Genomic DNA, 13,827 nt, shown 5'->3' with positions numbered 1-13,827 from the left:
TTTAGATCTGGGGTTGAGTAGAAGACAGTATCTACAATACATGCCAGAGGGCAGGAGGAACGAAGGCTGAAAAACAGTTTGGGGAGAAATTTTCTGAGGAAACATGACTGGCAGTAAATGATATAAGATCAAGATTATCCAATAACTAATTCTGCTTTATGCGTTTCTATTAGTTGAGATCTCTGTCATCTAAACTTTTAATATAGCCTGTCACATACCAGTGTTTTAGGTAAGTGGAGTCATAACTCCACAAGTTTACAGAAAGTTTTGGCAGGGGATTATATTTTCTCTTGAAGAGTTTTGGAGGTTTACATAAATTTCAGTAAAATATGAAATGCTTAGGTGGTATCAGCTGACCTCTGAGTTACACATGTACAAAACAAACTAATAAAATGATTGCTTAATGGATAATTTATCTCCTGTATTTATTTTATGTAGCTGATAAATAAGTTTTCCATGGATAATAGAAGAAAAGAAAAATGAAAAGAAATGTATAAATATGAACACAAACTACACCCACCTACCCCTAGTTGGACACATCTATGATAACCTTAACTCCAAAGGTAGTTGAAGGTTGGGGTGGGTAGGGCAGGGGAGAGTAACGGGGGAAAACTGTAATTGAACAATAATAAAAAAACATTATCTATTAAAAAAAAAGAAGATAGACTCTTTGTGCCCTGTTCCTATTAATTCTTTTAAAAATAGTTTCTGGGTAAAGTGCATTTCTTGTCCACCTGAATTGTAACTGCAGGAGTATAGTAGCCTTGCCCCAGCAGAGCTGATCAGGTCTGGAGATGGTTTTGTGAAGTGAGGCTGGACCTCTCTGTGGTACGCAGACAGCAAGACTGATGGCCTGCCATGCCCAGGGCCCGGTGTGTTACCCTCTTCCACCATGCTACAGTTTCTGAAGGTTTTTCCACTTCCTGAGTGAACATAAATTAGTTTCATACAATCCACATAATATGGATTTGTGTGTTTGTTTCAATTCTTTATCAGACTTTGTTTATATTAACTTTTCTATGAGTCTTAACTATGAGGCACAGAGATCAAGAATTCTTTCTTAATCTCCTGTTCTAGGTTCTTTTCTCTCGCTCTTTCTTCATCAACCCACCCAGCATGGGCCCTGAGCATGAGATAAGCTCCCATGACAAGGCAAGACAAAATAATGACCTTTTTTATTCAGAATTTTTTTCTCATTAACTTCAAAATAGTCATCTCACTAGCTTAGCTTGTGTGTTCAGTGTCATTTTCTTATGTGACACTGAACACATAAGGGGCGCATGAGAGGCAACCACACAGTGATATTTCCCTCCCTCCCTACACTCTCTAAAAAATAAATAAATAAAATCTTTAAAATAAAGAAATGTGAAATTTCTTTTCTTCTTTTTACTGGACCAAAGTCTAAGTATTTTACCACCAAGAGGGGAAAAATGTGAGTTGAAAAAACAATCCCGTTAAACAAAAAGTTAACAAAGAATTTCTACTTAAGGCCCAAAACAGGACTGTATGTGAGTCCTTCTTAAAACATAAATTGCAAGAGTGGCCTTAAAATTTTCTTATGGCACCTGTCTCAAAAGAAAAGACAAAACCTAAAAATGTTTTTCCCTTATCCTCTGTAAATAAGCAGCATTTCTAATTTATGGTGGAGCAAAAAGAAAGGAAATAAAGTGGAGAGTAGCCAGAAGATCTTGTAAGAGGCTCATACTCCCTTGCCCTTCATCTTTTCTCCTGTTATACCATTGGGTTTCAAAGTTCGGCCTGTGGTCAAAAGGATGTCTTCCCATCTTCTCCCTGGGGTGGGACTCAGTGTTTCCCTCATTCTCATACAGTAGCTTTCCCAAGCCTTGCCTTTGCCTCTATATATTCATTTAAACTAAATTCTCAAGGCATTATAAATTATTAATTATTATTATTTGATGTTGCAATAGTTTCTTGCATGAATTAGAATGCTCATTATTTAAATTGACTAAGACAATATTCTGAGTCGGGATCTCTAATACCTCAATTATTTTTCATATAAAATTATGCTGAGGTATATTCAATCTTTCCCTCAAAATGGTTTATTTAGTGGACAATGACACAGACATTGTGAATCTCTTATTAAACTTAGCAATGTGTTTCTGGAAACACTGGATCCAAAATATTTACATTATCTACATTCAGAAATAGTTTCCTCCCTCTGGCACCTGGTACTTCTCCTTGATATTTTCTCAGGAGAACATAGTACAAAGATAAAAACTCTAGATAACTATGTGCTCTGTTGGTATGAGATCTCTGACCCAGTTTCACTGGTGAGTTAGGTTAGACTCTGTAGGGCATCACCTTTATTTTAGTCTAGAAGTAAGCATGAGTTTAGTCTGAGACCACTAAAATTAGGCCAAAAGATTTCTTATTGAATTTTATTTCTCTGATATCAAGGAAAGAGTATGCAACATCAATCTAAGAGAAGGTCTGAAAGAATTATTTTCTGATGTCCAAATCATAAATGCTCTACTTTGCCTATCCCAGCCCTTTTTGTAACTGGAAATTCTAGTAGGACACAATTTCTAATGTGTCTTATTATGTCATTGTGTGGAAGCAAATTAAAAACCCAAAAAGGGAAAAGAAGGAGGTCATGTGTCTAGTATAATGTCAAAAAATTTTATGGTTCAGCTATTGAACATTGCTTTTCTTGGGGGAGGATTAAGTGGTAGGCAGATAAAGGAAACAGAGGAATCTAGAAGTTTTTTTGTCTTTTTTAAATAGATTACTCTATTTCCTGGGTCATGTTTGTTCATATATCTTATAGCAAGTTCTGACAGTGTATCTAGTTTCTTATTGTGAGGTCAAAACAGCTCATGAATTTTGGGGAGTGAAAGTGGTATGAAAGCAAGAAAGGAATGGTAGTGTTAATAGTGATGCCATTAGACAGAGAGGCTGGTACAAATTATGGAGCCAGACTAGTACTGAATCTCATCTAAATGACATATTATCTGTGTTACCCTGAAAAATTTACTTAATTCTCTGCACCTCTTAGGGCTGTTATGAAGAATAAGTGAATTAACGCACATAAATAATTTAGAACAGAACAGACCCTGGCACTTTAAAGACTCAATGTTTAGTTATCATTACATTAGTCATATTACTGTATTGTAGAAAATGATTCCTAGCTTGGGCTAACTTTCCTCTTTAAAGTTTTGTCTAATAATTCAATTTCCTCTGACATTTATCTTTCTAATAATGCCATTGATGTTTGCTGAAGCTACTACTGTTTGTTTTGTTACAAGTTTTGTCATTCCATTTTCCCCAGTACACATATATATCTTATTCTTGATGATGAAATGATGATGATGACAATAATCATGATAATACCAATGGGTGGCAGCCTATGGCTACAATAAACATCATATTTTAAAGCCAAAAGCAAAGGTCACATTTTGATGTGGCGAAACATGCGGACAATGGCTCGGCGGATCTCCTTTGTCTTGGCGCTATAAATGAGAGGGTTGAGCACAGGGGGCACAAAAAGGTAGATGTTGGACATGAGGACATGTATGTAACGTGGGACATGCTTCCCAAAGCGGTGCACTATGGAGACCCCAATCATTGGCACGTAAAATGCAAGTACAGCCAGGATATGTGACACACATGTGTTGAGAGCTTTGAGGCGTTCCTCATGGGAAGCAATGGCCATGACTGAACGCAGAATGAGCACATAGGAGAGGAAGATAAAACACAGATCCATGCCAAAGGTGGATATAAGAACAAAGAGTCCATAGATGCTGTTGATAGTGATATCAGCACAGGCCAGCTTCATCATGTCTGGATGTAGGCAGTAGGAGTGGGAAAGGATATTGGATCTGCAGATAGGCAGCCTCATGATAAGGAATGGAAGAGGAAAGAGGGTAATGAAGCTCCGAGCAGTCACAGCTATACCCATTCCAGCGATGACTCCATCGGTGAGCACAGTGGCATAGTGCAAGGGATTGCAAATGGCCACATAGCGGTCTAAGCTCATGGACAGGAGAATACCTGATTCCATCATGGAGAAGGAATGAATGAGAAACATCTGAATTAGGCAGGCATCAAAAGCAATGTTGCGGGCATTGAGGCAGAAGGTTCTGAGTACAGTAGGCAGTGTAGCCATGGACATGGCCACATCACTGAAGGACAGCAAAGACAGGAGGTAGTACATGGGCTTGTGGAGGCTGGGCTCCATTCGCACAGCCTGCAAAATCACTGCATTGCCCCCAAAGGCCACAGCATACATTACACAGAGGGGCCCTGCTAGCCAAGAGTGAGAGCTCACCAGACCAGGGATACCAGTCAGGAGGAAGGAAGCAGGATGAGTGACATTGAACAATGCCATGGCAGGAGGAAGCCAGGACACTCTTCAGGGTGAGACCATCGGACTTGGAGATTTCTGAGAGGTGCACTTACTGGAGGAGAAGAAACCAAGGAGTGAGAGGCACAACAGATGATGTTTACACAGATGATATCCTTTCTTTGTATTTTATGATCATCTGGCCACACAGGCTGGGTTACTATTTCCCTCTGTTTAATGGAAGAAGAAAGACATTGACAAATACTTCAAAAATATAAATTATTTACAAGGAAAAGATTTAAATTATATTTTCACAATTTTAATGTGTTTTAGAAGGGTAATTGAATGGAAATGTATAAAAGGACACTAGGAATCTGAATTATCAATAGCACTCGGAAGTATTCATTTAAATATATCTTTGAATATGTTTAATTTAGATCTGTCACTGACTAATGAGACATTCCCCAGAGCTAGTCTGAGTTATGACTATTTGGTCAGGGAGAGGGAGGGGCTTCAGGATGTAGAGGAAATGACTGCCTCCAGACCTCAGCTTTCCATTGTCAGAGTTGCTGCAAAAAAGCAACAAAGAAATCATATGTTTCTGCAACAGCACAAAGCTGTCAATTGTTAAAAACTTATGAATTCTTCCCTTAATGTTCTATAGGTGCACTATCATGCAGCCTGAGGGGGGGGCCTTGTTCCAAAGGCAGACTTTCACAGTCATATGTACCCTCAAAATGTCTGTTACATAAACACATTCATGACCCTTCACACCAGCCTTATGTTAGATCCCACTCATATTCTGTGAAACACTCACTCACAGCTCTATCACCATTTATTTTTAGTGTATAAATGTATTTGCACACTACCCCTTGACCTGTATACTCTTGAATATGCACATGCCCTATTGTGCTCAGTCCACACTGACATGTATGTAGCATTTATATATGCATGACATGCAGGTTATGCAGAGGTTTATATACTCTCACAACTCTTCCACCTGCATATCTGTAGAGTTCTACTTTTCCCCCACTTCCCCATTATTAACTCACCCACATTTAGGCACTGCTTTCCCCATCATGCATTGAATTTACTATTTTTCTTACACATATTACATCCTCAATTCCTAGAGCCTAACTCACAACTGTTTCTCTGTGAGAGTGAGTATATAGTTTGGTTTGCTATCATTCTAATGTTTTGAAACCATTTCATATTCATTTTCTCATTGTGAATAAAGATAGGTTAGGCTTTTCATCTGAAAGACAAGTTTCAGGCTTATAAGGTAACCTCTTTTGAAAGAGGAGTTTCAGAAATATACACTACTATTTCTCCCTTCTCCTTCCTCTCCAATATCTAGCAAAGCAAGACCACAGCATAATCAGATTCCTCTTGATGGAAATGGAGGCGGAGGGGGACTTGGGAGCCACAGAGATGCTATGTGATACAACATCACCAGCCCAGGACACCTCCTGGATTTTCTCTGGCAGTATAAAACTCAGGTCTTGGTGTGGTTTCCACAGAGTCAGTGGCCACTTCTCTGTGTGATTAGTTGCATCTCTTCTGGTCCAGGAGCTCAGTCTGTGCATGCCTGTCTCTTGTCTGGGACTGTGATTCCTCAGGATCTAGGACTTACTGACCTTGTTTGCTTCTTGTCTCTCCCACTTGACTAAATGGGAACTACAGTTCTCATTTTTTATACAGAGCCTCATAGAGGTGATCAGAGCAAACAAGAGAACTGAGCTTATGTAAAGGAAACAGAAAGAGAAAGGAGAGGAAAATAGGCTTTAATAAAAGCAGGAATCTCTGAAGCCAGGGCCAGAACCAATCTGGGCATAAAAACCTAAGTTTTAGTATTTATGGCAAAAAGTCTACCTGAACAGTCCCAGGTTCACATTCTTTGTCATATCCAGTGTCCACAGACCTTCTTGGTTGTCTGGATGAGTATGAAGGAAAGAATATAGTAAGGAAAAACTACTCTTGTTGAGTACATGCATTTCCTAGGTACTCTGCAAGAGCTTTTGTAGCCCATTACTCATTCTATTCTTCACAGATGTGGACACTGAAGCCCACGAGGTGAGCTTGCCTTGTTGTACATGCAAGTAGGGGATAAAATCTCCATTAAAAAATCTGTTAACACTCTCTAATATCTTACTGAGATCTTTAAAGCATCATTAAAGTGTTGGAGAATTTGAAAAGGAAAATATAGGTACACATTTCTGAACGGAGGTATCTCAGGTGCCTTTAAACAAAGGGAATGCTAAAGTCAAATTTATGTGGAGAAAATGATGTGGAAAGTAATTGTCTCCCATGCTGGCTGTATTTTATTTGGAATCCAGAACCTTTTCTTTAACTGAAATCATGCAGGAGCCAGAGTGGTTTAGAGAGAAAGGACCTGGGCTAGGGGTCAGGAGTCCTGGGATTTAACCCTGGCTCTGACATGCCCCGGCTGTATGAGCTTGGGAAAAATGATTCTTTTTTCAGTGAACTCTTCTTTATCATTTTAAAAGAACATGTTCTAAGATACTTTATGATTCTGTTGTTCTTTTAGTTTACTTTTAAATTTTTGGTCACACAAAGAATGCCCAAGAAGATTTGCTAAGGAGGCTGGAAAAAAAAGGCAAAATATGGTAGACATGGGTTTGGAGGGATGTATAGAAAGGCTCCTTTAAAGACCATCAGTTTCAATCTGCATCATGCATAGTGAAAGAAATGTTGAGGTGTTCATAGTTCATCTCAAGTTTATAGCTGATTTCTCCTACTCTATGAATCTGCTGGGGAACTTTTACATATTTTATTGCAGAATCCATAATACAAGAGCAGTTTGACTCCATATCCTGGCTCAGCTTTTGGTTTGAGTCATGGAATAATAGTTTGTGACCACTTTGCTCCTGGATTTCTTTATCTTTCCTATACACTGAGTCCTGCTTTCCTCCCTGACCTTTCAATAACGTTAATAAGACAGACAATCCTTCATCCCAAGGAGTTGACTCTGGAAAGTGAGCTGGCCAGATAAATACAGTTAAAAAATCATTTAGTGGAAGTTCCAGAACAAGACCCCCAAGTCAAGGGAACTTTCCAGCTTCTCTGATCACTCTAAGATGCTGTTATCAGATAACCTCCACCCAAGTCTCTCCCTCACCCTACCCCTGTCCCAATGTAACCCTTTCTCGGAGCAGGCTTCAGGAGCATCATCTAGCATACCCTTTCAGAGTTTCAGAACTCACCAGAAGAGTCAGGTGAGAGATTCCACAGAACAACAGCACATGCTTCTCTCTGTCCTTTAAAGTGAATCTGTGCCTGCTGCTTTATCTCATTCAAAGCCCCTGGAGAGAGGAGTGGTGCTGACTGTGTCTGAAATTCATTAGGAAGGTTTTAGTCTCTTGAGGCTCTTAATGACTTATGAGAATAAAGCATGTGCTCTTTTAGTTGAAAAATAACTCAGCAATTTGCAAGACAATTTCCACACCCAATGGAAGACACCATCTGGCAATGAATGGCACTATAATGAGAAGAGCTCATAGCCTTCTAAGAGAGATCTCAGAGTTATATAATATTTTGATCGAGCCCACAAATAAAGTATAATAAAAATAACTACTTTTATGTTTCTTTTCTCTTTTATTTTTAAAGATTTTATTTATTTATTTTTAGAGAGAGGGGAAGGGAAGGAGAAAGAGAGGGAGGGGAATATCAGTGTGTGGTTGCTCTCACACCTGCAATCCATGCATGTACCTTCCTGACTGGAAATCAAACCAGCAACCCTTTGGTTCACAGGCCCACACTCAATACACTGAGCTACGCCAGCCAGGGCTCTTTTCACTTTAGATGTATTGAATAGGGCTAATTATTGTTTTGTTTTGGTTTTTTTTTACCACTGAGACTTTTGGTCATATTCAGATAATAAAACATCCTCAGGTAAATAATTAGAATATCCAGCCTCAGGTTATAAGTGAAGCTTCCCCGTGTCTAGAGTATAGCCTTTTCCCTCCTCCCATTCCTCGCTTGTTATCTGTGATTTCTGACTTCTCCAAGGAGAGAGAAGGAGAAGTGGAAGCTTCATAATTCTTTACTGCTTCAGTTAGCTGCTATGGTGTTTACTTAGGTTTGTTAAATGTTTAAAGCTGACTTCTTTCTTTGGGTGCTTTCAGAAATCATTCCAAGAAACTTTTCCCCTTCTCTCTATCTTTTACTTCATCGCCACTTAATGTAAATTTTTAAAAAATATATTGTATTGATTATGCTATTACAGTTGTCCCATATTTCCCCTTCACTCCTCTCTACCCTGTACACCTTCTCCCACCCACATTCCCCCCTTTAGTTCATGTCTATGTGTCATACTTATAAGTTCTTTAGCTTCTACATTTCCCACACTATTCTTACCCTCCCCCTGTCTATTCTCTACCTACCATCTATGCTACTTATTCTCTGTACCTTTTCCCTCTCTCTCCCCTTCCCACTCCCCTGTTGCTAACCCTCCATGTGATCTCCATTTCTGTGGTTCTGTTCATGTTCTAGTGGTTTTCTTAGTTTGTTTTTGGTTTTGTTTTAGGTATGGTTATTAATTATTGTGACTTTGCTGTCATTTTAATGTACATGTTTTTTATCTTCTTTTTCTTAGATAAGTCCTTTTAACATTTCCTGTAATAAGGGCTTGGTGATGATGAACCCCTTTAACTTGACCTTATCTGAGAAGCACTTTCTCTGCCCTTCCACTCTAAGTGAAAGCTTTGCTGGATAGAGCAATCTTAGATGTCCTTGCCTTTCATGACTTGGAATACTTCTTTCCAGCCCCTTCTTCCCTGCAAGGTCTCTTTTGAGAAATCAGCTGACAGTCTGATGGGCACTCGTTTGTAGGTAACTGCCTCCTTATATCTTGCTGCTTTTAGGATTCTCTCCTTCATTTTTACCTTCGCTAATGTAATTATGATGTGCCTTGGTGTGTTCCTCCTTGGGTCCAACTTCTTTGGGACTCTGATCTTCCTGGACTTCCTGGAAGTCTATTTCCTTTGCCAGATTAGGGAAGTTGTCCTTCATTATTTGTTCAAATAACTTTTCCACTTGTTGCTCTTACTCTTTTCTTCCTGGTACCCCTATAATTTGGATGTTGGAACATTTAAAGATATCCTGGAGGTTCCTAAACCTCTCCTCGTTTTTTTTTAATTCATATTTCTTCATTCTTTTCTGATTGGATTTCTTTCTTCCGTGTGGTCCACACCATTGATCTGAGTTCCAGTTTCCTTCCCATCACTATTGATTCCTTGTATATTTTCCTTTATTTCACTTAGTGTAGTCTTCATTTTTTCATCTAATTTGTGACCAAATTCAACCAATTCTCTGAGCATCCTGATTACCAGTGCTTTGAACTGTGCATCTGATAGGCTGGCTATCTCTTTGTCGCTTTTTGTATTTTTTCTGGAGCTTTGATCAGTTCTTTCATTTGGGCCATTTTTTTTTATCTTGACATGCCTGTTACATAGTGAGGGGCAGAGCCTTAGGTGTTCACCAGGGTGGGGCAGCCCAGTGGCTGGGTTGTGATGTTTGTGGGGCAGGGGTCTGAGAGAGAACAATGGTGCTTGCTCTGCTGTCTGCCATATTTCAGCCACTTCCCTTGTTTCCCACAAGCACATTGGGCCCTTCTGGTGCTGATTCCCATTTGTGTATGTTTTAGGATCTTGTGGGTCTCTCCAATGAATTCTCCTGCAAGGTTGGGAGCACCTTAACCCCCACAGGTGTTTTCTATTGGTGTTTTGAGACTTTATTTCACTGCACTGGGACCCTGGGTTGCACGGCCTGTCTCATTCCCCAGTTTTGCCTGGTTTATCTGCACATGAATATGGGACCACCAGGCCATGCCAGCTGACTTGTGCTCTGAGCCCCTCCAAAATCTGCCGCCTCACTGGGCCACTGCTTTGCCATGACCCTTCTCCGCCTGGCCACTGGATTCTGCCCCTCCTACCAGTCTGGATGAATGTGTCTGCTTTAACTGCTTGGTTGTCAGACTTCTATACAGCTCAATTTTTTTCAGTACTAATTGTTTTTTGTTTCTAAATTGTTGTTGTCCTTATTTTGATTGTGTGAGGAGGCACAATGTGTCTACCTATGCCTCCATCTTTGCCGGAAATCCCTCTGATGTAAACTTTTAAAAAAATATTCTCTGTATGATTGCTTATGACTCTATCCACCACCCAGAACCCCCTTATAGAGCCATACATTCTTTAGCACAGGCTCTAAGACAATACCATGCCATCTCTTTTTAGCATGTAACCCATCAAGAAAATGGTCAGCCTTCTGCTATTACAAAAAATGCCCTACCCAAAACAGTGATGTATTTCCCATCCAATCCTGCTATCAGAACAACAAGGCAACTTTTATCTCTCCATTTAGATTCCCAGGCTTGAGTAAGGAAAGTCTGTTGTGTGTCTCTCTCCCCACATTTCAGGGACATGTATTGCCTGAGTAGAATCCTTGAGGTTTCCCTTTTTTGACTCAAGGTAAAGTGAAGTGTGCCACCCATCCCCTTCTCTTGAATGTGTGGAGTGGGCTGCGAGACTCAGCTCTTTCCAAAAGATCTCCTTAGAAATCTTTATTTAAATTCTTTAATTCACAACTCAGTTGTATATTAATGAAGGCAGACTTTGTCCATCCCAACACTATAAACATTATGGGCTAAATAATTTTTTGTCATAATGTGATGTCACGTGCACCATAGGATATTTAACAACAACCCTGGTCCTTACCCAGTAGATGCTCCACCCCAGTTATGACAACCAGAAAGGCCCATGGACTTTGCTGAATGTCCCCTGAGGGACAAAAGCACTCCTGGTTGAGAACCACTAAATTTGGAGAAGGAGTTTAAAAGTCAGGTAACCAATTCTCTGAAAACTAATTCAAAATTTCCTAATGTTACCCATTAAGGTTATAGTATCCATTACCTTCATGTATTACCCATATCGAGACATGAAAAGTCCATTTTTAAATTGTGTTCCATGTATAAGTACACCTCAAACTCCTAGCTCATTGGAATTTCTCCTCTCAAAAGCCCATCCTGCTTTTTCCCCTGAACTGCAGCTGTGCAATTTCGGATTTGTCTGTTCTCTGTTCTCAAACCATTCCCTCTGAAAGATTTGCAGCATCTGAACATGTATGAGACCCTTTCATACTTTTTCCCCAGTGACCTCTCTTTAGTCACAATATGTGTTCCTGTCTTCCTCAACTTCTTGCAGACTCTCAAATAAATACTCTACTTTATGACTTTGTGCTTCTGGGACTTCCTTCACATCATTTCCCCTGTGGGAATTCTCCCATTTGAAACTCTTTGTTGTGATTTCACTTATATGTAGACTCTAATAAATGGAAATCAACAAAGAAACAAAACAGAAACAGTCTCATAGAGACAGAGAAGAGAGTGATGGTTGCCAGAGGGGAAAGTGTTTGGCAGATGGGGTGAAAAAGATGAAGGGATTAAGAAGTTCAAAAGGAAAGTTACAAATTGTCATTAGTAAGGGAAAGGATGTGAGATACAGCATAGGGAATATAATAATTAGTATTGTAATAATTACATATGGTGCCAGATGTATACTTCAAATAATAAGAACATTTTATAAAGTATGATTGTCTAACCACTAAGTTGTAGATCTGAAAGTAATACAAAAATAATATTGCATGTAAACTATAATTGAAAAAATAAATTAAGAAAAGTAGTCTTCTTGGTAAATCCTATAGCTATAAGATTCACTATGAACTTTTCTTGCTATGTGATTCTTTTCCTAAACCCTTGAGATTTTTAATGACACCCTGAGTTTTTTATATTTCCCCATTACAGAGTTTATAAAATACAAGAGACCCTGAATGCCCGAGACTTACACCTGACCTCTGAAATGGGAGGAGTTGAGGACTTCTCTGGTTTGTCCTAAGGTCTTTAGGAGGTCATGGTAAGACTGTTTTCAGAAGTGTTAAAAAGTTACACTATGAAACCCATTAATGCCACTGGATTAACCCCTGGTGCTTGGGTAAAGAAATTGTACTGGGGAAACATTCACAGCAACATAAAGCAAGTCTTCCCATGTCAGCTTCCTAGAGATTCATTCCCACATCTCACCTCCATCTGCAGATCTTGGGAGCTCCTTAGCAAAAGAGAAATACAGTTTGCAGAGGTGTAGTCCCAGTCTCACAAATAATAATATAAAAGATGGGATTGAGACTGTGAAAATAATATAATAACCAATACAATCAATGCACTTAATCTTTGGAATTGTTTACACAGGTTTCAAAAGAACTGATAAACTGACCAGCAGATGCTACTGTAACCTAGACATTTGCAACAACAGAAAGCCATGACCATCTCTTAGCTGGAAAGTTAATGGTGGTATTGTTGGCGCTGGAGCCAAGGGGATCCCAACCAGCACAAGCTGGAATCTTGGATGAGACACAAACAATGCCAGAGACTGCTTTAGGTAGGAGCGTGGACAGAGGGATATACCCCTGTTAGCCAATTCTTCCCAGCAGCTGAACACATCTGGAAGTCCACTAGAGTGGAGCTTGGGGTATTCATCAAGTAATATTTTGACTCCTGTGATATGCTGAAGAGCTGCAGAAGAGTATGAATGGATCTTAATCAAACCTATTCATTCACTCACCTCAGTCTTCATGTATCACTAGCATAGTAAGATGTGCAACTTCCCATGGACTTTGACTGTGATAGTCAGCACCATGTAAGGTATATCTCACTATGGTTTGTGAAAGATGAGAGTGATTGAACTTGAATTGTGAGAAGTAGAAATCTTGTTGTATGAAATTATCTTTCTCACAACCAAATAGGCACATTTTTCTGGAAACTACTTCAAGACTGGCACACAATCAAAACTTACTTTTATTCTAATACTTTACCCACTCAGGTAGAATCGATGACATCCTTTAAACAACACTGTTCATTTCTGCCATGAAAACATTGAATACTCTCCATTATAGCTGGCTCTGCCTGATTCTGTAGACTCCAGTGGATAGAGAATAGCCTGGAGGAAGAACCAGATGGCCCTATGATGGGACACCGGTATGGAAATGAGTGTCTTTCTTAATCATAAGCAGTTAACTTTGGGATAAAACAAGATACAGCTGAGAAATTTGATTCTTGTTTTAACCATATGAAAAGTTATCAACTATGCAAAACATGTAAAATTCATCCTATAACATGTATTAATATAGAGTTTACAGAATAGATGCTCAGGGTTGGTTTAAACTTGGTCTTGAGATCATATGCATTTGGTAGAATTTCACTGCAGTTTTGAACATGGTTTTTGCTTTCAGAAGAATGGTCTATGTCCTGCTCCATCTGTTTTTGTTTTCTTTTTAATTCATGAAATTTAACTGGACTTACTGTGGCAATCACAATATAAAGTATATAAATGCTGAATTATTATGTTGTATACCTGAAACTAATGTAACATTGCATGCTAGCTAAACTTTAATAATAAATTAAAAAATCATCCCAACATTTTATTATGAAAAAAATTAAATACACTGAAAACTTG

General features: G+C 39.1%; 1 protein-coding gene across 1 annotated transcript; it reads right to left on the bottom strand.

Moving 5' to 3' along the window:
• Positions 1–1,693: 1,693 nt before the first annotated feature.
• LOC114500486 (olfactory receptor 51I2) lies at positions 1,694–4,468 on the bottom strand. The gene has a single exon (XM_036028929.1). The coding sequence runs from the start codon at positions 4,346–4,348 to the stop codon at positions 3,410–3,412; it is 939 nt and encodes a 312-aa protein (XP_035884822.1). The 5' UTR covers positions 4,349–4,468; the 3' UTR covers positions 1,694–3,409.
• Positions 4,469–13,827: the final 9,359 nt, after the last annotated feature.

The sequence above is a fragment of the Phyllostomus discolor genome, chromosome 6 (assembly GCF_004126475.2).
Source record: "Phyllostomus discolor isolate MPI-MPIP mPhyDis1 chromosome 6, mPhyDis1.pri.v3, whole genome shotgun sequence".
NCBI classification, from domain to species: domain Eukaryota; kingdom Metazoa; phylum Chordata; class Mammalia; order Chiroptera; family Phyllostomidae; genus Phyllostomus; species Phyllostomus discolor.
Note: the sequence above shows the minus strand (reverse complement) of the source record. Positions and strands in the feature narration are given on the sequence as shown.

Bases quoted from the DNA above. Each gene is read 5' to 3' on its own strand.
- LOC114500486 (XM_036028929.1), bottom strand. From the start codon at position 4,348: ATGGCATTGTTCAATGTCACTCATCCTGCTTCCTTCCTCCTGACTGGT.